The 24987-nt window shown below is 38.9% G+C and overlaps 1 protein-coding gene across 3 annotated transcripts in view; it reads left to right on the forward strand.

Moving 5' to 3' along the window:
• The window catches only part of EPB41L5 (erythrocyte membrane protein band 4.1 like 5), a 60298-nt gene that overhangs the window by 5188 nt on the left and 30123 nt on the right, over nt 1–24987 (forward strand). For all 3 annotated transcript variants that reach the window (XM_069861404.1, XM_069861406.1, XM_069861407.1), the window contains exons 3-14: nt 6930–7034; nt 12306–12348; nt 13461–13539; nt 17308–17352; nt 17665–17717; nt 20448–20568; nt 20976–21063; nt 21686–21774; nt 22374–22443; nt 23153–23322; nt 24179–24285; nt 24930–24957. In XM_069861404.1, the coding sequence (XP_069717505.1) occupies nt 6930–7034; nt 12306–12348; nt 13461–13539; nt 17308–17352; nt 17665–17717; nt 20448–20568; nt 20976–21063; nt 21686–21774; nt 22374–22443; nt 23153–23322; nt 24179–24285; nt 24930–24957 (998 nt within the window). The remainder of the gene's footprint in view (nt 1–6929; nt 7035–12305; nt 12349–13460; nt 13540–17307; nt 17353–17664; nt 17718–20447; nt 20569–20975; nt 21064–21685; nt 21775–22373; nt 22444–23152; nt 23323–24178; nt 24286–24929; nt 24958–24987) is intronic.

A 24987-nucleotide genomic window follows, 5' to 3' on the forward strand; every position in this document is an offset into this window, starting at 1 on the left:
AGTAATAACTGGGAGAGGAAAAAGGTATCCTAGATAACGTGGAGAAGGGTAAGATAAATAATGTAAATTAAATTGTAGGGATACTTGGAAAATGCACCTTCTTTAAAATCCATGGATAGCTTTCTGGGGAGGAACAAGGTCAGCGCTATGGTAGCAACAGATAGTAAATATGGGGTCTTACAGAAGCATCACTTTGCTTTGCAGAAGCTGGGGTGTTTCAGTAAAAAAAACCCTGACCCTGCCTAACCCACATCGTATTCTCATGGATAATAGAATGTTAATTGTATTCCAGCTTCTATGCATGCAACCTGAGTTTTAGGCAAAAGCTTCCTAGTGGTATGCAACATGAGAAATACAAATTTTAAGAATAGATGCTCTCTGAGTAGTTTTTCATCTTAGAATATTCCTTGCTTATGCATGCATGAAATTTAATATGGAGATTGCAAAGTGATGTGGTTTTGTCCTTGTAATAGTGGGATGTCATTAAAACAAGGTCTTATATAAGTCAGTCCTAGAGCTCTGTGGAACAGCAGGAATTAGTTAAGCTCTTTACAGTTTTGGAGTAATGCTTACAAAATAAGATAAAAAGGAGTGTATTTATAGTGATTATTTTAAATAAAATAAAGAAATCTATCTGGAATGCCAAAACCAGTACCAGCAAAATGTTAACGAGTTCAGATGGCTTTTTGTGTGGAGGGAGATGATATGTGTTGATCCAACTACAAGATCAGAGATGTATTGTGATAGTTGTTTTCACTCAGTTATCCGTTCTTCTTTTTAAAAACCTTGTAGAACATTTGTGGCTGTTTGCTGAGTCTACGTAGTGAATAATATATAAGCATGAAGTGCAGAACGCTGTCAGTGGCACAGATGCTGATCAAAAAGAAAGTCTAGTAATGGTAAAAATGTTGGAGAATCAGCCTTTGAATAAAATGAGTGATCTTAGTCTTCGAGGCTGGCTTTAAATTTTCACAAGCTCACTAGACAAAAGTAATGATTAACTAAATATTTGTGCATCTGTGTGGAAAGGCTCTAAATGTTTGGATTAAAACTTTTTTCCCTGTGTGATCTTTGTCTTAAACTATTGAAATGCTTTTGACTATTTGCTTAAACTACTGAAAGACTTTTAGAAAGCTGAAACTGGGAGAGTGAACCCTGAGCCGAGTGTTACAGAGCGGAGGTGCTGTCTGTGTGGTGTAAGGGAGCCGATCCTGGGGTGCCAGTTTAAATGCATATTGAGGTTGAATGCAGGGCATACGTAGTGCACACTGAGTCTTTTTGAGGCTTCCGAGCAGCAGCAGAATCGCAGGCTGCCTGTGTGGAGTCGTGCCAGGAGTCCAGGCATTCTGAGCTAGGGGCAGGTGAGCATTTTGGGCTTGCTGCAATGCATGGTGCCCTGGCGGGGCTGGAAAGGGAGGATGGGGACAGCTGGAAGCGAAGCTGTGAGAGTAATTTGTTTGGCCTGCAGTGCGCTGCTGAGTGTTTCTGGGATGGTGCTGCAGGCTGGCTTAGTTGCCCGAAGGTTTAGCATTCCTGACTTTTGTCTGAAGCTCTTGCTTTCCCACTAAACTGCTGCTGTAAACAGGTCAAACGCCGAGACTCTCATGCTCTCAACCAAATTGCTTCTGAGAAACCTGCAGGTGGAACACCAAATAAAACAGAAATGTTTGAGAATATACTGGGGGAGGCATTTAATCCCTAAACCTTAATGCTGGACAGGCAGTTTGGATGTATTCGATATCAGAAAGAATGTTAGCAAATAGATTCAGAAATTGATTAAATCCAATGTGTAACTAGATAAATTAAAATTCCTGTGAGAGGAAAAATAAAGAGACTTTTGACAAAAGAAACTGACAGATGTGAATGTTTTGAATCTTTATCTTTTTATGTATGGAGTCAATAAGCCCAAGCACAGTATGTTAAAATCCTGTGTATTATTCTAATAATGTAATAATGGATATTGAAATCAATTCATTATAAAGATTTTTGGGAGATGCCTGTTTCTTTCTCCAGAGAAAAACTGAACAAATAGTTTAATCCTCAGTGTGTATCTTCCTATATTTGAGAGCCATTCAGTCAACAGAAGAATCAATACTCTGTCTCTTAAGGTAGAAACTATGTTCTGAACCCTTCCTGCCTGCAGGGCTTTTTACTCAGTACAAGAATGTAGGGTGCACGTTATCAAAGGCTGAGGATAAACGAGAGAAAGAAGCAGAATGGGTGTTTTGCTGCCAGTAAGCATCTCTAGATGAAGGATAAAATTGGCTGGGAAGTTTGGAAAATTTCCTTGAAAGATTGATGCTTGGAGTTTAAGGAGAGGAGCAACTCCATTTGTAGGTCAATACTTAAGGCTTTAAGAAGATGAGGGTGATACAAATAATGTTTAGTTTTAACACTGCTTTGTAAAGATAAGGGGTTTTAACCCTCCAGTTCTCCAGCAAACCTTAATGGTGTTAACTCTAGATACTGTTTTTGTGATATTGAGATGAAATGTTTTTCCTTTAAGCTCACAGTTGGAGCTTTCTCACAGCTTTTTTTTTTAATGTGTTGTTTCAGTGAAGGAGGGTTAATGTCACATAACCAAATAGGTTCTGCTGCTCCTATGCTGCCATGGCCTGCAAACACGCAGAGCTGACAACCCAGAAACTGGTAGATCCTGAATAGGGCTCCCCTGTTTCTCCAGGGGCAACTGAGGTCTTTCTGAGGAACACGGCGTGAACAGGAACGGTAACCCCCTTACTGAGCGGACAGAAAATAGGAGGAGGGGTTTGCCTTGCAGAAGCTACTGAAGGCAATAGCTGCTGTTAATTATTGTTAATAACCGTTATTAACATCACCATTGAGAAAATCATCTGATACATACAACTCTAAAGACACAAGGGATAATAAATCCTATGAAGAGAAAGCCTATTCATCTCTCTTTCCAGAGTTCATCTTAAATAAGGACCTTATTTTCTTCACAAAGAAAAGATATGAAAGAGAAAAATACTTTTCCGATAAGCATTTTAGTTAGCAAATTCATTAGGTGGACATTTTGGGTTTGGTTTTATTTTTTTTTCAAGTTTTTGAAGTTTCAAGTACTTCACTGTGGTTAAAAACCTGATAAAAACCTTACAAAGTGAGCCATTCAGCTGATTCCTGCCCAGCACAGTGGTCACATCACCAGCTATGGAAAGCTGGTGTCGCTTCACCAGTGCTGGGCTGTCCTGCCTGCTGCTACTACTGAAATGGCTTTTACATCAGACAGGCAGGTTTCAGAGCACTGAGTTGCTGGCTTATGCTCTTGAGTGCGTGTCCTGCAAATAACTTTTACCTCTGAGAATACAAGAAGAGGTTATTAAAGGCTGCCTCTCTCATTATGAGGACAGGCTGAGAGAGTTGGGGGTGTTCAGCCTGGAGAAGGCTTGGAGGAGACTTTAGAGCAACCTTCCAGGAGCTGAAAGGACTACAAAAAAAGCTGGGGAGGGACTGTTTACAAAAGCTTGTAGTGATAGGACTACGGATAATGGGTATAAACTGGAGAGGGGCAGATTTAGACTAGACATAAGGAGGAAATTCTTCACAATGAGGGTGGTGAGGCACTGGCACAGGTTGCCCAGGGAAGCTGTGGTTGATCCATCCCTGGGGGTGTTCAAGGCCAGGTTGGATGGACCTTGGGCAGCCTGGTCTGGTGGGAGGTGTCCCTGCCCATGGCAGGGGGGTTGGAACTAGATGATCTTTAAGGTTCCTTCCAACCCAAACTATTCTATGATTCTGTGCCTGAGCCCAGGTGAATGTTTCTGTATTACCTCATCCTCCATGGTGGAGGGACAAATGAGTCTTGTTGAGGTGAATGCAAGTTCAGCCTTGCTGCTGAGCTGCCAGGGTTAAGTCCAGCCTTTGTAACACCTGCTCAGCCTACTGCAGTTACTAAGGGCAGCATGAGATGTTATTAGGTGTAGTTGGGAGCATCCCTCTATTCAGGGGCAGAGGGGGCCATGAGTCATACCAAAGCAATCAAAAGACGCTTTTGTCTCATTCCAAACTGTGGTAAAACCCCAAGATGCCCTGCCCTACATAAGTGATATGTTTTATTTATGTTTCCCGGTTCAGTTGTTGATTCTTCTGCTGTGAGATGCTTGCTGGTGCTTCCTACAGGGTACAGCAGGCTGTATAAATCAGGCAGTCAGGTTTCGTGGAATTACAAACCCATGAGGAGTTTAATTTGTGCCCTGAAGGGAGGACCAGCCACTGGCTGGATTGCTTGTGAGTGGAATCATTCCTAATTTATCAGTAACCATGAAGCAGCTTGAAAATATTTGTCTTTTGAGAGTATCCTGAGCTCTGCTGCAACAAAAAACAAAACAAAACAAAAAAAAGAAAACAAAACCAAAAAAACCCTCACTAACCAGAGTGAGAGAAAGGGGAAAAAAAGCATAGGGGGCTAGTGGGATAGTAACATCATTTAAATTGAATGTTGCTGCTTAAGAGTTAGGGCAAACTCTCTCTTTGTTCTGTCTTTTGAAAACACTTGAGATCACAGTTTTTTTTAATACAGAGAGATTAATTTTGAATCATAAAACCTGACCTGTGATGCGATTTTTGGCAGGTGTTTGTTTTAATACAAAAAGGAAGGACTTAAGTAAGGCTTTAAGTATTTGAACTTAAAAGTTTCACGCGTGCTTTAATGTTGTTGACTCTCACCAAATACAGCAACTGATGGTTTAAGTCCTATGCAAAGTACTACATAATTAATTTACTGTTGACAGCCCTGGTAATTTAAGTCAGAAAACAACCAGCTGCTCTGCAAACCTTTCCACAGCTGCTCCAGTGCTGTTCTTCAGGGACTTTTTCCTGCATTAGGCATTCTGGGTCCCTTTAATCATTGAGTTCTTTGCTGAGATTACTGAGAAGGTGAATATGTTCTAAAATTAATTTGACACTGCGGTATTTTGACCAATAGTATTTTGGTTGCTGGTGGTCTGAGATAGTACATGTAGTAGTAATTCCAGGCTCGAGTTGAAGTGTTCCATTGCCTGTCCTGGGAGGGAGTCTGACTGAGGTAACTGGTTAATTACAGTTTTAAGAGATTACTTACTGAGGAACTGAAAGAATCTAAACTGTTCTTCCCAGTAAGGGGAGATTTGCCTCTAGTTCTTTTTCTAGGCACAGAAAGCTTCATGTGAAATGAAATGTTTTTCTTGTTTTGCTGTTGTAAATGCTGAATTGGTTTAACTTGTATTAGTATATCTTGTTGTTTAAGCAGAAGATACCCTGTGATGAGAGAAACGATCAACAGTACAATGCCTTGCTCTTTCAAGAAAGAGGCTACAGGATCAAACACTGGAAGAAATGTGTGGGTTTATATGTAGGTGATTTGCTTTAAGCTTTCTTTTATGAGAGTCTTGCTGGTGTTTAGTAAATCTGCTATTGCCTGAGAAATATTTTTTCTTGAAATCAACAGAAACAGCTTGCTCTGAATGAGTTTAAGGTCTACGTCTCAGCGTTTTCATTATGTTTTGTAGATGCTGTGTGCATGTGAACTTGCCTGCTGGTCTTCTTGCCTTCCATTCCCCTGCCTCCCCCAGTACTTGGACGTAAATAACTGTGGCAGAACTTGCTTAGGCAGCTTTATAGTCTTGCCTGAGATTTTACTTTGGACTGTGGAGTGTCCCATTGGACTTAACTAAAGCATAGGGTGAACCAGTGATTATGATTGCAAAGTTGATTAGAAAATATTTTAGGATCAGTGTTCAGGAATGTGGCAAAAATTCTGCATGCTGCTTTTCTTACGTGCATGTGGCTCTATGAATAAACTAGATTATTTCTGAGAATGAGAATTCTGGCTGACCTGAGATTTTGAGGGGTGAACTAAATCTGCTAATTAGTAGCCTACTATAAAATATGCTTAGAAAGTTAGCCCATGCTCTGAACGTATAACAACTAAGACAAAAGATTGCAAGGTGATAGCATTATGGAAGTAGAAAAATCCTTAAATTGCTTGTAGAGCAAGTGTAAACCCTTTCTGCATTTCTTTGCATTTAAAAATATTTCTCTTCAATACTGTGAGTTGTGTTCTGACCTACTAAGTTATTATTGTATTTTTATTACATTTGGTCATCTTGGTTATTATTGTTAAGATATTCTTTGTGTATCACTATAAAGGAGTTCATAAAATGAAATATGTATGTAGCTTAGAAACTGCCCAGTGCTATTTACATGCCTTGTCTTTAAAACCAACTGTTTAATTTTTTAGTTAGTCACTGTAAAAATGATGTTTACTTAGGGCTCAAGCTAAGTTTCTTCGTAAATTCTGTATGTGTAGGCAGTGGCTTTTTGTACCCACAGTTGAGTGTTACAAACCAATTTTGTTAAGTATGTTGCCTAAGTACTATTTGTTGAAGTTGCTTGCCTCAGACTATTTCCTCTTGCTTGTTAAAAGCACTTGCTAATGGAATGCCATATCCTAATGTAATATGTTTGCTACCTGCTTCAAAAACTGGTGAAATGCCAGGATATCAAATAGTGGTAAATTCTTAAGCAAGTTGCTTAACTTCACCCTGAAAATGTTCCAGTGCATTAGTCATTGCAATTGTAGTTGCTGTATTTCCAGTTCTATTGAACTTAGAGTAAGAAAAGCCTAAAAGGGACAATAGTAAAATGACATTTTAACACTGTCTTGTGCAAATCAATGGTGGCATTTTTCAAAGAAGATGATGCAAGTCTTGTAAGGATATTATGTGTGGTTTTTTGTGGGGTGTACATTTGCCTTTCAGAGAAACAACTGTCAAAAGTATGGGAGAGAGAAATAGTTACCACATTGTTTTCAGAAGCTTAATTTGGGGATTCTCTTACTTTTAGAACTGCAATGTAAAGTATGCCTAGAAGAAGGTGAATGCCACCTTAAATCTACCTGCTAAGTTAAATACTAAATCCTTTTATATTTTCAGAAAAAAGCCAAAGGCCAGCTCCTGTTTGAGCAGATCATGTATCATCTGGACCTGATAGAAAGTGACTACTTTGGATTAAGGTTCATGGATTCTGCCCAGGTGGCGGTGAGTACTAGTGCTCTTTTTGTTTTCTGTTCTTCCTCCTTCTCCCTCCCCTGCAACAATCTAAATGTTAAGTCTTACTATTGTCAAAAATTCTATAAAAAAAGATGCCTTTTCTGAGTTAAGTTTTGTGCAGAAGCTCTGTGGTGTGTTAGTTTAAGTAACCCCAAGTTTAATTCCACCTTGAGCACTCTAACATACTACAATGCTGTTCTCTCTCCCTTTCTTGTCTTTTTCTTGTTCCTGTTCTGTCTTCTGTTGCCATTGGGCAGGCTGGTCCAGTGGGATCGCAGAACCTGGCACATCATGTAGAAGCTCTTGGTGCTGTTGATGCTGAGAGGAAGAAACTAGACAAACTAGGGTGTATGCTTGGCTCTGTAATTCTACAGAGTGGAGAAAGTTTTCCTTTGCCAATGCCGTAAAATTTCTCATCTGCAAAAGTCATCTTGTTAATGTCTGCTTGGGAAATAATCTTGGCAAGAGGGGTATCCCTTTAACTTGCTCAAATTAGTTGTGACTCAGACTTGCCACTACAAATTTTTGTGAGGATCTGGGTATGTTTGCATATACCGAAGAATTTGAGGAGAGGGTTCTTGCAAGCCTGTGTGTGTTTGTGAAGTTTTTGTGTGTGTAAAAATGTGCCTTTTTTGAAAACAAGACAGGGCAATGTTTGTCAGATGCAGCTATGTTTTTTTTCGCTTGTGTGCTGTATGGTTTCATATACATAATTATGATCGTGTGCTTGGACCTGCCCACACAGATGGCTGCAAGTTAAGTGAGACATTAGACGAGGAGTAGATTTTTGTCTCTGTCCTGCCTCCCTGGAACTTAAACCTGTAGTCAGTTATCTCAACACCCACAGGTACAATGAGATCTGAATTTTCTCACTGTGTATGTCCAACTTATTTGTTAGTTGTATGACCTGAACATTTCTGTGTTTCAAGTCCTCTTCAGAATTATTTAATGATTAGAATGGCAGAGTGAAAACACTGACAGTTGCTGTGGAGCTAAACCTGAATTGTTTGAGATAAACATACAAACTGGGGGCAATGATGTGTATTCCTTTACTTCTGTGGGGGTCTATGTCCAGAACAATTTGAAGATGACATCTTAATTGTTACAGCTTTGTATAATGGCAAAAATCTCCCCAAGCTTGAATCTTTGAAAGAAGCTGGCGATTTTTTACACCCAACTCAAAGCACATTTACAAACTGATGTCTTCTTTTCAAACTTATTGTGACTGAGTTTTATGCTTAGCTTGTAATTGTAGAGAACATTCTCTTTAGAGAAAATAATTTGTGTTCACCACCTGAAGCAAATTTCACGGCTAGTGGGATTAGCTGCTGCTGGGTCGCAGTCTGCAGTAGTGGAAGTGATCTTAAACCCCTTCCAGAACAGACACATTTAACACTGAGGAGGAAAAGACTGTTACGCTAACTGTGGGATGTCATTCAGAACCACGCATGCCTCCTACCAATAGAAATAAGAAAACAGTGTTGCATACCATTTTATATTTATGAAAATCATGTTTGCTGCATTAATCATGTGCAGTCTAGGATGTTGAGTATTGATATTGGATGACTCTATTGCATTTATTTTTTGCTTCAGGAAAAAAAATAATCTGTACATTTTAGGTATCCTAACTCAATTTCTGCCATGTGGCTTCTGATGTATTGCCACGTGCTTCCAGAATTCTGTAAGAGTTAACAGTGGGTTGTAACTGGTGGAACTATCTGCATGGTAAACTTTTTTCTCTTACTGTTCTGTTAACAAATAACATAATGAAATGGAGAAATAACAGTTAATCTTTTCTGCCTCAGCAATGGCTCGTAGCTTGCTTTTGTCCAGCAAATTGTTATTTCCAGTCCAGATGGCCCCTGATTGAGTATTTTATACTGCACAATCTACCAGGAACAAGCCTTCTTGAACTTAGTTTGTTTCCTTTTCTTAACTATGTGTGACTGAAAAGAGGCAGAGCAGAGATAACAATCTGTTTAAACTGGACTTTAATGATATAGACTCTGTATAAAGAAGCAGAAAAGTCTGCATCTTGCCAGAAGAGCTGAACAGAAAAGCCAGAGATAATTCCTTTAAGAATGAAGAACTGCTGTGATGGCAGCCGTAGTCTCGCAGAGGAGCTGGTACATTCTAGCAGAAACCCAATCTGCAGCTGGAAACAAAGACAGAAACTAATAAGTGACTTGTCAAAGATTATTCAGGAGACCTGTTGAATAAACAGCTTTAGAATCCAGTCCTTAATGTCAGCAGAATTGTCTGCGGACTCTGAAGGAGATAATCTTTCCACTACTGAATCTAAATCTAAGTATATTGCCTTACTAGCCAGCTGCACCTGATATAAAAACTGGCAAACTAGCAGCATATACCTAAGATAAAAAATTGAGGAATTCCCCACTTGTTTTAGCTACAAATGAGTTTTCAGTAAATCAATTTTGAACAACTGAACAGTAGCTTTGTCTTTCTTTGAGCTACTGTGGTGATTAGTAGTTAGGAGTTTGAGTTTGTGATGTACTAGGGAGTAGAGGAATCCCAGATAATACAAACTTTGTGACATTTTGGATTTTAGGATTCAAACAGTAGATTTTTAAGGAAGTTCCTGAAACAGTTTGTGAACTGGAAGAATTGTCATTTTCATATAATTTCTGTGTTCATTGCTAGTCTTATGGTTTTGGGTAGATCTGCCCTCTCCAAGTAAGGGACAGGAGATGGGAGTTAGTTGCAAGAATGTCCACTGTAATTGGCAGCTAAAGGAGCAGGCTGTTGTTAATTTGAGTAACATTCAGGCTGTCCACTGACACAAAAGATGAAGATTGCTGTTTACCTGCTGGGCTGTTTGGCTTTCCCTCTGGCAATGCTGGAGATATTTCTACCAAGTAGGCATAGAACACTTAACACATGGCAAATTTTTTATTCTATTTATTTCAAGCATCAAATACTTGCTTTTCCTAATGGAACCGTGCAACACATCAGTTTGTTACTTTGGCAATTTTATCTAAAGTAGTGCTTAATGCTGAAAATGCTTTCTGTAGTATTGCACTAAGCATGCACCCATTAATTCTATAAAGTGCAGGAACAGTTTTAGCCTCTCCGTCTTAGTGAAAAAAACTTGTTTACCTTACCTTCTTGAAATGTTGCCGGATTTTTTTGTGGTTTGTTTTTTTTAAAAAAATTCTGAAGGAGCATACTGGTTTAGCAGTCTCTGTTCAGACTGTTGTTCGTATTGCTTTTTGTTTAGCAAACTTTATCTCTAGATTTCAGCAGCAGACTGTGCTGAGCAAACTCTCATTGAAATGTGAACTTCTTGCCAGGTCCACTTGAATTCCATTTTAATCACTTGGAATAAATCTTAAGTTTCCTGACGCCTGTGTGTGTCCATGCATATGTTGGTTTGGGGTTTTTTTTTGTTGTTGTTGTTGATTTTTCTTTTCATCTTTCCCCTCCATTTAAAAGTAGTTCTGGTTCGTTTCTTCTTCACACGCCCTTGCCACTCAGATGGAGCTCCTGTAGGCAGCAGTGGTGAGAGCCGAGTAAAATGCTATCAGTGCCTGTCGTGGGCCTCTCAGTTGCCTTCCCATGGAATGTGGAGGAGATGAGAGAAAACAGGAGGGAGATGAAGCAGGCGTGCACAGACAGTCAGGGAGTCTAGAAATGGCTCTCTGCCACCCTTCTATCTAAATCACCTGCAACCTTCCAAGTAGGTAGTTTGTATATTTCTGTGGTGGAGAGAGGAGCAAGTAAATTGTCTCTTCTGGCAGGTGAGTTTGTACAATAGGAAGAGCGATTGTATCATTTTCTTAAAGAAATTGCTCAACTCAGTTTTGCTGGTGGTGTAAGTAAAATTGAAATAATGATTTCCTTCGTTCTTCCTTAAGCTACCTGCTTTATTTTAAAAATATATGAGATAGATTTCAGATAGCTTTCTGTAGCTAATTTATTTTAATAGGTAATGAGAGCATTTTCAGCTGTGCGCACAGTTCTGATCTGCAGCTAATGTATCAATCGCTGCATATCCTGGCTGTATAACAGGCTGACCTTACATCCTCTGTGCAGAAGGCAGGGCTTCTCTGAAGACAGGAATGTGTTTGCTCTTGGCATTGCAACCTGAAAAGACCGGTTCTTTCTCATGCTCCTGTTGTTTTTCTGTCCTCCATGGGGCCCGCTGAGAACTTCATGGCACATAGTTTAACAAAAGGAGTGTTGCCAAGTGTATAATTCACCTGTATTAGTTGCAAGGTGACATTTGGGATTGATCAAATGAGCTGGTGTTACCTGGGCATTCTGAATCATGCAAGACGGGTGCTCTGGGTATTGAGTCAGTGCAATTATGGTGAATGGGGTGCTGTGTTTACTATTTAAGTGAGTTAATTCTTTGGAGGAGGGAGCTGTTCACTGTGTGCAGCACTTTGAAGTAGGTCTCTACCGCTAGCTGTACGTCAGCTTTCCAGCTTTATCTTTAATTTCTGGTATAAACGTTTGAGCAATGGGAGTATATGTGATTATTTTAGGGAACATGGTGTTGTGCCTGTGTATATGTTTCTCTCAACTTGCCATCTATAGATTGTTTTCACATGCTGTTGTACACAGTATAAGTGAAGCCATTATTTTGTCTGGTATATAGCTTATAATTACCATTAGTAGATGAGGCAGGTAACTTCTGGCCTCTCATGTGACAGTTGTTAAAATGTCACCTGTGAATAGATTTTGGAGAATTAGGTAGAGCTGACCCTTGAGTTCGGACATAGATAACTTTGCTGTTAGAATGCTGGTGTCATCTAAAGAAAATGCCCGAAGGCCAACAGTATTTATTTTCTGTCTCCTCATCCACTCCAAGTAAACATCACACAACTGAGTGCCAGAGTCTCCAGCTATGATTTATGCCTCTCTGGCACATTGTCACTGGCTGACCTACTAATGTGTGAATTAAGTGTTTGTTTGGACAGGATGAAAATTTCAGTAATTAAAGTGGTTTGTCGGTACATTTTTTTAATGCTTTCTTGAAGATTAGCTTTAAGTAAGGTATTACAGGATGCTTCTGTTGTTCAAAACTGACATTTTGAATTACAGACTTGGAGTGAAAGGATTTTTGATGAGCACCAAGAGCTGTGAATTGTGAAATATTTGGATTAGATTGTTTTAACAAATTACTTGTTATTCCAAGATAGTCTTCACTAATGAACAAGGGTTTCTTTTCCTTCTTTGTTTTTTTCTGTGGGTTTTTTTTAAATGATATTTCAATGACAATAATTTATTTTTCAGCATTGGTTGGACAACACAAAAAGCATAAAAAAGCAAGTTAAAAGTAAGTGTCCTTTCAGTTTTCTCTTGGGATCTCATATTGAACATACAAGATGCACAGAGGGTTGAAATGGGTAGTGGGGGGCGGTGTCCTGTGAGGGGCGACAGGGGCTGATAACGAAAACTGAGCATGGTGCTGCTAATTTAGTGACCTCTTCCCCATGTAGCTCATACTACTTTAGTCTCATGTCCTTAATTAAACATGTTATAGGATCATTAATTATAGTTTAAATGGAGCTGAGGCATCTGGAGATATTTTAGTGTTCTAGACTGTTATCCTGACTGTAGGAAAACTTGTCTTGGAGCCACCATTCCTTGGGGCAGTCCTGAATGCCCAAATCTGTGTTCAGTCCACCAAGTCTTTACCCACTGCACGAAGGTTTAGCGTGGCCTGGTTGTTTCAGTGCTCAGTGCTAGGATAAGCTGTGACACTGGCTGATTTTTGTTTAGCAACTTCCTTGCTCTGCGCTGTGGGAAGTCTTCAGGGATTTGTGGTGCTGTGTTAATGCAACAGAGGTTTTGGAAGCACTGAGACAGAGAAAATTCCTCCTGTCAAATGCAAGAATCAGCAGAGCGCTGCAAATTTTTAAAGAACTGTTAATCCATCCTTTTCCTGAATTAACTCTTAGGTTACCAGAAAAGATGATTCTTCTTCAGAAGGGTCTGTTAAATCCCACTGAAATATGTCTTAACTTCTGCGGAATAAAGGGGCCAGAGTTGCCAGCAATGGGTATTTCCTAGAGCCCTGGAGAATCATTACAGAGACCAGCGAGCGTGTGGGGTTTGGTCAACTGTGAAGCCAAGACACACAGCTTTCTTGGTGATGGATAGAGTCCTTAAATATAGGAATTAACCCAGTTTCATGTGCTTTTGGCAGGACAAATCAACTTAATGTGATATGACTGTTGGTTTTATATTTTACAAGTCAATCCATTTTGTGTGTCTGTTTAAGCTCCAATATTTTTCATACGTTTCCCTGTCACAAAGGAATTCCTGCCCTAAGACCCTGTGGTGGGACAGAGCCAGTTGCAGTCAAGTGTTGTGATGTGCTTCTGTGTAATAAAATGTCTCATCCAGTAACTGTTATCGCTGTCTTGAATGAATTCTACTTTGCAGTTGGTCCGCCGTATTGTCTCCATTTTCGTGTAAAGTTTTATTCGTCAGAGCCCAACAATTTACGTGAAGAGCTAACAAGGTAAGAGAGATTTTGTGTGAGAGGTACCCAAATAAGGCCAAGAAGGTGGGGCTTTTGTGGAGTTTATTTAAACAATTGTATGATGTTTTGGAGAATTCCTTAGAGCTGCTTGCTTACTTGGCGTATTGTAAATATTTCTAATGTAGGTGTCCAGAAATAAATGAGCTCTAGTATAAAAGGATCTATGTATTTATTATATTACTCAATGCACTATTATTTTATTAGGTAATTCTAGCAGCTGATCTGAGTAGCTTGTACACAATGGACAGAAGATTTTACTGAACAGCTTAATTCTTTCTTTATTCTTCTTAAGCTGAGTTTAGTTTCAATTGTATGCAGTCATCCTATTTCTTTAGGCAGAAAAGCATTGAACTGCAAGTTAGAGTTTCTCTTCAGCAAAGATAAATTCAGTTGCAGTTTCATTACTTCTGTGATCTTTGCAGAACTTATGGAAAGGGAAAATACTATTTTACTACCATGTTGAGATGTGAGTTGGCAGTACTATATGTGTAAGATTGTAGCATCGGGTGAGCAGCAATTTCTCTTGATCAGAGTGTTTCGCAGATATGTTGATAATGCTGCATTTCATGTTGGGCTGAGATATACTTGGGGTGTTTTGAAAGAGGACTCAACCTACCATCTGTCAGATGTGTAATCTGTTACGGAAGGCAGTGTTTCTTTGCCCTGCCACCACTGCCCATGATCTATTTTGCACAGAAAATAAAGTAGTTATGTTTTCTTGGTAGCTGTAGATACTTCATACCCTCAGCCGTTTTTAAGAGTGTGCAATTTCTTTGTTGTTAAGGTTCATGTCTGTTTGGCTCTTCAATCTGCACTTTAGCCAAATCCCTAGGAGTGCTACCAGGAAGATTATAGTAGCATTACCCCCTACAGCCATATGTACCTTCTGCAGCTTCATATTTAAATGTGGTAACATAATGCTATAACTGGTCTTCTTTAATGCTTTCTTGCCAATCTGGAAGAATATTTTACCTCCCCATTCAGGCTCCTGAATAAACATTTAACGGTCTATCAAAAGAGTAACCATAGACAGAATTCAGACTGTATTCAAATCTCTGTCTACCACCTTGAAATATTTTCATTCATCCTTAAGTTCTGCCACTCAGACCTTGCTATACAGGTTTTAGGAGGGCAGACCTGAACCCTGAGGGCTTTTAAACCCTGTCTGTCTGCTTACCTAATCCCCTAGAGCAGGAGAGCAGCTAGTCTTTCTTCTGTCTTGTGACAATTTTCTGCCTTAAGGAAGCAGTGGGACGGGAAGCTTTGCTGTGGGTTATAGGTGTTGCTGGCAGGGGCTTTCCCGGGGTTCCACCTTTTCTGGGTGTCCTGCTGTGCAAAGCTGGAGCCACTTTTCAGCTTCTCACTGGCACAGCTTGCTAGTGTTTTCTGCCAGCTTCCCCTCAGGTGCCACCAGTCACAGGTCATGTAACAGCCTAAGCATGGGAAGTATGCTTGAATTGTTTGCGAGTGTTATGTGGCTGATAAGCATGGACTGGTCACACCCACTATACACTGAAGGCTTGTGCCCATTCTTTTGTTGTCTGGGGTCAGTCCCAAACAAATTAATTCCCAATGTAGGGGCCAGGGTTCAAAAGGTTTTGGAATAATAAATGGTTTGGTAAAGTGGTGTGGATTTCCAAGGGACCTGTAGGAAAGATGCTCGCGTCCCTTTTGTGTCTATGTATGTGAGTACAAGGAAGGATAGGCTCACGTTGAAACAGAAGCATCATCTTTGGCTTTGTGTGTAGGGCTACTGTTTGTTTGTGGTAGAATTCAAACTGGATACCATCATGGATGCCAGCGTTTTAGTTGATAAAACTACTCTTGTTGAAGGGAAGTTGTGTATCATGATGAAGCAAGAGGACTACTCTTTGTGGGTATTGGATTGGAAAGATTGGTGTTGCACACCAAAGGGACAGGAACTTTGTATTCAGTATTTGCCCACTTCCTAAGCAAGAAGAGTACTGAATAAGCAAGGCAGTGAAGGGAAGCTGGCTCTGAAGAGTAAACTAGTTGAAAAGTCTGGAGCCTATTGTTTATTATTTAGTCACTTTGCACTTTGCTTTCTGTGTTAGATTTTAACTAAGCAATCCTTATGAGGAACATTTACTATGTTGGTGCAAAAACAATTTCCATTTTTAACCATCGCTTTTAAGCAGTATATCTCAACTTAGAATAAAGCTTATTTATCAGAATAAGAATTATTAGTGTCTAGACATTTTAGCCAACAAGAAACAAGTCTGTTTATTAAGGTAGCCTAGAATTCTGGAGTCTTGGAAGTGATGAATTCTTCAAAGGCATTTTGAGCTGCTGCTCGATTGAGGAAAACCTTTGGCAGGAAGTTGTTGAGATGCCTGGAAATGTTGTAATCATTAGGAGAGAGATGTGGCAAGTAAGCCGAGTGAAGTAGATTTTTGTATTGCAGAGTCATTTGTGAGACATGCAGTCAGGCTTTATCATGGAGAAGAATTGGTCCTTTATGATTGAGCGGTGCAGGACATAAATGTTGCAGTTCTTGGTGCATTTTTTATGTTTGCTGGCAATACTTATCTGATGTGGTGGTTTTGCCAGGATTCAAGAAGTTGCAGCGTATGATTCTACTTGCTGACCACTGACCAATGACCATAACCTTCTTCTGATGCAGCTTCAGTTTGGGGAAGCATTATGGTGCTTCACCTCAGTCCAGCCACTGCACAGAACGTTGTCACTTGTTGTATAGAATCTGTTTTTTGTCACATGTCGCAATGCGATCAAGAAATGGGTTGGTTTTGTTAAGCAAAAGAAGTGCAGAGTGGACTTCATAATGATGACTTCGGTACCCATTTGTCCAGCCGTTTTGATTTTCTGCTTTGCTGCAAATGTCGAACAACTGTTGAATGATCAATATTTAGTTCTTCTTCAGCCTTTCAAGATGTTTTGCTTGGCTCTGCTTCAATACTGGCTCTCAGTTGGTTATTGTCTATTGCACAAGGACATCTGTGACCCTCCTCATCTTTAAGGCTCTCAGTTCTGTTACAAAATTTTTGGAACCAATATCAAGGTGTATATTTGTTGACTGTCCCCTGACCAAATGCTTGGTTGATGTTGCAAGCAGTTTCCACTGTTTTAAATCCCAATTTGAACTTACACATCAAAATCACTCAAATTTCATTTTTTTTCTATCTTTATTTTGACTGCATGGTAAGCAAAAGAATAATCAATGAAAATAAAACCATTAGCATAAATAAGCAAAGTGAGTTTTGCACTTCAAAATCGATACTATATGAACACAGTTAAATAGAAGTTTAATCCAAAATAAGCATCACGGTTTACAATTACAAAAGTGGCAATTATTTTTGCACCAACATAATACTTTGAGAGAGTTTAAAATGTTCATTCTCTTGAGATTGATATGCCAATGAATAATGAAGAAAATGTGGATGATGCAAGTTCTTCATTGCCCGGGTGGTATCAGAAGAGAAATAAATGAGACCGACTTATGTATCTTGTTTCTTTTTTCATGCAACACTGTAGTTCAGCTTGTGACAGCTTCCAGTTTTGGGTTTATTTTATTTGAAATGTGTGCAAAGCACACAAACCCAACTGATAAAACCTTGAAAGATCACAGTGCAGTTTCTTCAAGCCTTGAAAACCTATGTACAGAGTAGAAAACATCTGTCTTTATCAGACTCTTAACTTCCTTCTCTTGGCTGAGTGACACACCAGAACTGTTAATCACTAACATTTATTTCTTATTTAATCCTCCAGGTATTTATTTGTTCTGCAGCTGAAACTGGATATTCTTAGTGGAAAGTAAGTACTCCAAATAAACAGCCATTTAAACAATTACAGTGTCTTTAGCATAGGATGTATTATACCTATATTTGAATAATTAATTTTGCTAATTTGGCTTTTTCTGCAAAATATATGAAATTTTCTATGCATGATAGCAGCAGAGGAATGCTTAAATAATGTAGCTCTTATCTGTTGCTAATTTGCTGAGAATCTGCTAATCCTTTTTAACTTTCTTATCCCAAGCATTTGCAGTTTCTCACTGTTTAATATACGAGTTGTATGCTAAATAGTGGCAGAGAAGATTTTAACAATGCATTTCTCTTATGTCAGATTGGAATGTCCCTTTGACACAGCCGTCCAGTTGGCAGCTTACAACATGCAAGGTAAGTAGATCTGAGAGTGGGAGGATGAATATCTTTGTATAGACTCTTATTACCTCTTTTTAACCTGTCCTTGTTATATCCAGAAAATAGGTTCTTGCTGGACATTAGTGATCCAGTGTGAAACAGTGCACTCTGATTGTAATTTTCCTGAGACCATATATAGAAAATTACTCAGTTCCTCAGGAAACAGTATAAGGACATTCTGAACATAAACAGCTTTGCTCTGAATTTGTTTTCTCAGGTGCTAGTTGCAAATCTGCCCACTTTCACACAGGATATGAGGTCCACAGTCTTCCCAAATTGTTTTGATGTAGTAACAAAGCTAGCTTTTTTTTTTTTTCCAATCATGTAGTTTCTGCCTTGTGTATTCTTTGTTTTACAGATCAGGTGCAAAATTATTTTGCTTCTGCACTCGATTGAAAAGTTCTGTATAGCAAAGCCACTAGCTTTTGGCTTCAGTTTACTTGCAGAAACATTTTAGTGCCCAATGTCATATGCTTCTACTTGAGCATTTATAGTTGAAGTCCACCTGTTGGTATTTCAGACCCTTCTTCAGCCAAAAGAGGTGGCACAATATATATTTTTTTTTTCCTCAGCCATACAGTGCTATGCTTGAGTCACCTGAGACTTATTGATGAGTTGTCTTTAAATTTTGATTCCAGCTGAGACTCCAGCATCCGTGGCTTCTCAAAGAGCTGTGGTCTTACCTTCAGTTGCTTGTATAGCTTGTACTTCACTGATCTTCGTTGACGGTGTCTTTTGTGGGTTTGGATGAAGGGGTGATATTAATGAATGTGAGGTTTGCTGTGGTTTCAAGCAGGGAAACTTGCAGAAGGAGGGGTGGGAGCTTCTAGTTTTGGAAACGTCTGCTAGAGTGGGCTTTTGGGTCCTTATAGAAGGATATGGCTATATAGCCTTACTGAACTCAGTTTTTGAGTTGATACAAAAAAAATCCCAGAACCTCTGCTGTAAAACTGTTTGTACAGTCCCCTTTTAAGGAGAGGGGATTTGGAGATGTGCCATGTGTTTATGCTGCATAAATTCTCTATACAACATACATCTTGTAAATCGATGCGCTGTTATACTTACTTTGCAATAGTTAGGTAACAGGACCAAGTCGCTGGAATTCATATGTTCTCTTATTTTTCAAAGCACATCTTATCCTTCAGACAGAAACTACTAATGGCCCTGATCACTTGTACCTATAGAGAGTTGGGATTAAACTGTAAAGATACCTGCCTTTTTAACCTGCTTTTTTTGTGTGGAAGGAAAACAGTTAGAAAACATGTCATAGTTAAAAATATTAGCATTGTTAGAGCCTCAAGATACAGGTTCAGTGGATAAGTTTTTTGAAAAACAAAGTGATCTAATTAAAGCATATATCTATTACTGTGCTGGTCTTTTCTTTCCTCTCTCCACAATGAGGCCCATAGCAGGGCTTTAATCTTGCTGTCTGACAGCTGTGTACTTTTATTTAAATCAGCTGGAACCTAAGCTGGCTTTGACAGCATTCCTTTCAACACAGGCAGGCGTTTTTAGTGGGAGTAAATTATTACAGAATTACAGACTTCCTCAGTCAGCATCTTAAAAATAAAATAAAAAAAAACAAAAAGAAAAGAAAAAGGAGGGGATGGAAAGAGCATTATTATGCTTGCAGTGTTTAGAAATCCAAGCAGCAGATCTTTAGATAGTAGTAGGTTTTGTTCCTATGGAATACTGTGTGTATTTATGTCACTTTTACAGTTCTTCCCAAAGATGTCACTGTTTTTTTTTTCCTGCACAAACATCTGTCGGTTTTTTTTTTCAGACAGAACAATTATTGGCATCTGTCAGAGACCCAGTGTTCCAAGTTATAGAACTATTCCTAATTTGTTTTGTATACGAGCTGAACGTTAGAAGTCTGTTCGAAATCAGTGGGAGAACCAAATGTTTAGTGATGCTGAATATCAGGTCATTTTTATAAAGTTTCTAACTGTAAGTTTCAGGATATTAGGCACGCATCAGTCTTTAAAAGCTGGAGTTGTTAGCAGCTGTGGCAAAAGGAGGTTGTGCTTTCGATGTGGCACACCCGTTGACCAGTACATTCCAGTATGCTCTCCGAAAAACATCTCTTACTGCCCCTGTTGAACATAAAGCTAGGTGAGCCACTTGACAGACCCTATAGGGCATTTATTATATTCTTAGAAGAAAAGGAGAGTGGCAAATAATACTTGCGTGATTGTGCCCTGACACAGAGTAATTCTAGGAGGACAGGGGGATTTATAGTCATAAAACCAGAAATTGATGTTTAGAACGGACAAATGAAAAGTGTCAGAACTGGTTTTACTTCTTATGAACTTCAAGAGATGTTGTTTTCATAATTTAAGGCAAAATTCTACTGTATCTGTAGTCACCTGTCGTCTTAGTAGAGACTTCAGTGGTAAAAGTTTTGAAAACTTTCTGCAAGAAAGAAAAAAGGTGAGTTTCAAGGGTGTTGGTAACTTCCATCTAAAGGAAGCTTTTTAAGAAATATAACAATAGAACTTTGTAAAAATGAATGCGAAACTTTTGTGCAGAGAACACAGTTCGATGTCCATGATTGCCCCGTCAAAAGAGGTGGCATTTCAAATGTTAGGAGGAAAGCAAAAAGAAACTTAGTACTTCAGACTAACTAGAATAATATGCAAAAGTGCCTGTTAACATCCAGTGTGTTTATTCGGAACATGGCTTGACAATGCTGTTCTTTTATAGCTGAACTTGGAGACTATGATCCTGCTGAACACGTCCCTGAACTGGTGTCTGAGTTCAGGTTTGTTCCCACTCAGACTGAAGAGATGGAGCTAGCCATTTTTGAGAAGTGGAAGGAATGCAGGTATTAAATAATCCAGTGCATGCTAACCAGCTATTTGCGCTGATTTTTCTGTGAAGAGACTATATTAAGAAGATGCTGCTGATGCTTTTTCTGTCATCTTATTCAAAAACATAATTCTCATATGGTTCTGCTGTATTTTGTAAGAGGATATAATGTGAAAAGTGAAGCTTTTCAAGGGTCTGAGTGAAATGATGAGGGTCACAATCCTGAAATGCACTAATTTTTCCAGCAGCCATTTCAGATTAGATCTTCAGAACTGACGTTTGGTGTTCATGAAAGTGAAGAAATGTCAGCAGTGTTGAGGTTTTTCACAAACTTTCTGGGATTTCTTTTCCTCTTTCTTCATGTACCAGCTTTTCCTTCCTGCACTTTTTCACATCTACCTAACAGCAAAAAATTTATTTCAGGGGCCAAACACCAGCACAGGCTGAAACGAACTACTTAAACAAAGCTAAATGGCTGGAAATGTATGGTGTAGACATGCACATAGTCAAGGTATGTTTAACCACAGCATGGTGACCTTTGGAAATTATAATGTTAGCTTTGTTCTGTGTTTCAGCACTGGTTGTGCTTTGGGGGCAGAGGGGAGGAATGTTGTACTCATCTAAACTGTGTAACAACTGATCTGGCTTTGCATCAACATTCCACACTATAGTATATGTTTCTAGAAGGTATGACTTAAGTCCAAGTGTATCTGCTCTGTGTTAGTATGTGATTGGTGTGGCAGTGCGTACTATAGTTTGTACCTAGACTAAAAGCTATGTGAAAATCATAGTAATTAAATGAAAATTGGCTGGGGTCCAGTCAGCTGCCTGCTGCAGAATTACACGTAAAAATAGATCTCCTGTGGAGAAATAAGTGGAGAGAACTGCACAATGAAGTCCTTATTACACAAAGCAAGAAACTTGAATTTTGCACTTTATTCAGCCTTATTGAAGGGTTGAAACTACAAAAATCCATTGTATAAGATCATCAAAATTTGAGTTTTGTTGTATAAAATAAGCAGATTTGTGTTTTATTGTAACACTGGGCAAATAAGCTACATTAATCACTGGAGTAATTTGGAAAAAGTATCAAAACACCAGAATGAAGATGGTCTTTATATTCTGTCAATTAGGCAAGAGATGGCAATGATTACAGCCTGGGACTAACACCTACAGGAGTTCTTGTCTTTGAAGGAGACACGAAGATTGGTTTGTTTTTCTGGTAGGTTCTCTGTATGTTATAATATATTCTATATTTTTACTCTTTTGTTTCTTTTGCATTAGCAAAAAAAAGTATTTGTTTGGGATATGAGAGCACTATAAATACTAGGTACCTGCAGAAGCATTCTGTAGCCTGTGAATGTTTTCACGATGTCCAAAAACATTCTTTCTTTTTCTAACATATCTCTTGATATGTTAATAGACTCTGTATGTGTAACCAAGCAATATTTGGGTGGAGGTTGATTTCAGGTCAAGTAATTATTAAGTTATGTAGAATTATCTATTTAGAAGTTGCTGGCATCTTATCATTAAGGTTTCTAATTAAGTGTTAAATTTTGAAGTGATATGTTGGTATCCATGGTATAATCAAGCCCTAGTGCATGAACTCAAAGCACCCACAAAACCAGAAAAAAATATTTGGTAGACTGGCTTGGACCAGCATGTTGAACGTAGCTCTCAGTAACTCACTAAGAGGTAAATATAACCTGCTTTTTCTGTTCATCTTGCAGGCCAAAAATAACAAGACTCGACTTTAAGAAGAACAAACTCACTCTAGTTGTTGTTGAAGATGATAATCTGCTTTTTCTGTTCATCTTGCAGGCCAAAAATAACAAGACTCGACTTTAAGAAGAACAAACTCACTCTAGTTGTTGTTGAAGATGATGAACAGGTAGATAACTATCTGTTTAGTTACATCTCAGTTCTTGATTACACGGTACTAGTCTACATGCTCCTGACCCCTTTCTTTATATTTAAGTTTCGAGAATTAACATGGATGCTTTGCAAGATTTTTGATTGTGACTTGAGGGGTGGAGGGGAATAAAGAAACTTCTGTATGAAATTAATTGGCTCAATTACTTCTTTTCATTGCCTTGTTTTTAAAAAGGGAGTACTTTGTGAAACTAGTGTAGACATGATAATTTGAAAACAGTGTGCATTGTGCAAGAAAGTCTTAAAGGGCCACGTAGCACATTTAGTGGAATGAATTCCTTAAGCAGGTGCCAGAATTGTTCCCATGGGCAGAAATTGCTCAGATCTGAGATAATCAAAATGCAAGCATTGGTAGTTTGAGGAGATCACGTTTGGAAGTGAGACCATGTTAGCCTTATTGAGAAGTACCTTCTTATTATAATAATGTCTTTAATTTGTACTTATTCAGAGGTTTGACTTGTTAAATGTATGGGCTCCAACCCTTTCCAGCTTCAGCCAATGGAGCAGTTCATTAAAGCTTCTGAAATGATTAACTCTTCTGCCTAAAATCTTTTTTAAACGTACTTTTCAGTTACTCATGAAAAACAGATTTTATTTGGCTTGTATTGATTTTTAGCTTTGACTTATTCAAGCCTCCTGTAAATTCAGTGTGGTTTATGTTCTTTAAGGGAAAGGAGCAGGAGCACACTTTCGTCTTTAGACTGGACCATCCTAAAGCCTGCAAACACTTGTGGAAATGTGCAGTGGAACATCATGCCTTCTTCCGGCTCCGAGGTCCTGTCCAAAAAAGCTCAAGTCGATCAGGCTTCATTCGGTTAGGATCCCGCTTCCGATACAGGTCAGTGTCATCTGTTGTTTAGCACATATCATCTGTCATTTCTTGCTTTTCTTGGATTATGCATGAAAACATTAGGGAACTTGGTATTTATTCACCTAGGACATCTAAAGCAGCGAAACTTCCAAGCTGAGTGGGTCGCGTTATTGGTTTTATTAAATCATAGGGATCTTCCCACTGCATTTTCTGATTTATCCTGAGGGGATGCTGGTCTGTGCAGTAGGAACCTAAAGGTTTCTCAGCATCTGTGTTCCTTACATAGCATATGTAGAACACTGTGTTTTATAGATTGCTTGATCTTGAAAGTTTGCCCTATTTTTAAATGAACCACAGAAGACTGGCTTGCACAGCTGGGGACGTTGCAAGTCTTTTGACTCCCAGGTTCCTGACTGAGTGATGGTAGTGTTCAGAACCCTAAGGTAATGCCCATTGCATATTAGGCTCTACTGGTGCACGCAGCAGACTTCCAAATGGCTTGTGGTCCCAGAGTGGTCTGCAGGATGCTTTCGGTTGTGTCACGCCCCAGATCCACGAGCCACACGCTCGCATCCAGGCCTGACTGGGTGAGGACTGGGGTTCGTTTATCTGTGCGGCGATGTGGAGGCCAACAAGGTCGCTCTAAGGGCAAAAATCAAAAGCAATATTTATTGGCAAAGCAATGTGAAGTTTAGGATGTTTGTAAAACTCTTTTTGTGAAGGACCTTCTGAGGTGTTAAGTTTGGAATTTTTTTAGTAGAACAGAGATCAGGTTAAGCTATGAATTTAAAATAAAAATGTGGTGTTTTAATGAGCATTGTCTGTATTCTGTCATTACAAGTAAGTTATTTTATTCTTTTGTACTCTTATATGGCATTGTTAGTGGGAAAACAGAATATCAAACCACCAAGACAAACAAAGCCAGGAGATCAGCATCCTTTGAAAGAAGGCCTAGCAAGAGGTATTCGAGACGAACGCTGCAAATGAAAAGTAAGAGACTTTCAATTCTGAGAAGTATAATCCACTGTTAGAATCAAATGGTTATATCCTTTAAAGGTTCTTTGTGGGAGCTCTTCTCTAGCTGTTTGCCCCTCTCTTGAATTTTCAAAATTAGGTTTTCTTTGACTTATTTTGGAGACCACAAGTCTTTATCTAGATAAAGCTTATGTCCAAAGCATGTCACTCTTCCCTTGCCTAGCAGGGAAAACTCATTAATCTTGCATAATTGGTCTGGGTATGAAGACAGAAAACGTGGGTTCAGGAAACAGTGATAATATTTGAAGTTTATGAATCAAGTTTGAAATTTTTGTCATTGAGGTTTTTTTTTTGTCTTAAGAGTTGCACTCTGTTGTCACCACCTGACAGCATGTGATACCTTGTCTCTTATTCCTTACTCCTCTTGTGTGACCTGCATGTGTACTTTCAGATATTTGCTTAAGTCCGACTTTTTATTTTGCTCTTCAGATTTTTTATTTTATTTTTCCAATGTTGAATTTATATTCACATATTGTACATGGGATGCATGCAACTTTTGCTCTTTTAGTTACCTCCTTTTAAGCAGTGCCAGGATATTTTAATATTTAGCTGAACTTTATTACAAATTAAATTTTAATTAACACTTTATATTTTTGCAGCACATGCTGCTAAACTTGAAGAAACAAGGTAAGATGCATTCCAGTATTTAAATTCCTC

Source organism: Phaenicophaeus curvirostris, chromosome 7, assembly GCF_032191515.1.
Source record: "Phaenicophaeus curvirostris isolate KB17595 chromosome 7, BPBGC_Pcur_1.0, whole genome shotgun sequence".
Classification (NCBI taxonomy): domain Eukaryota; kingdom Metazoa; phylum Chordata; class Aves; order Cuculiformes; family Cuculidae; genus Phaenicophaeus; species Phaenicophaeus curvirostris.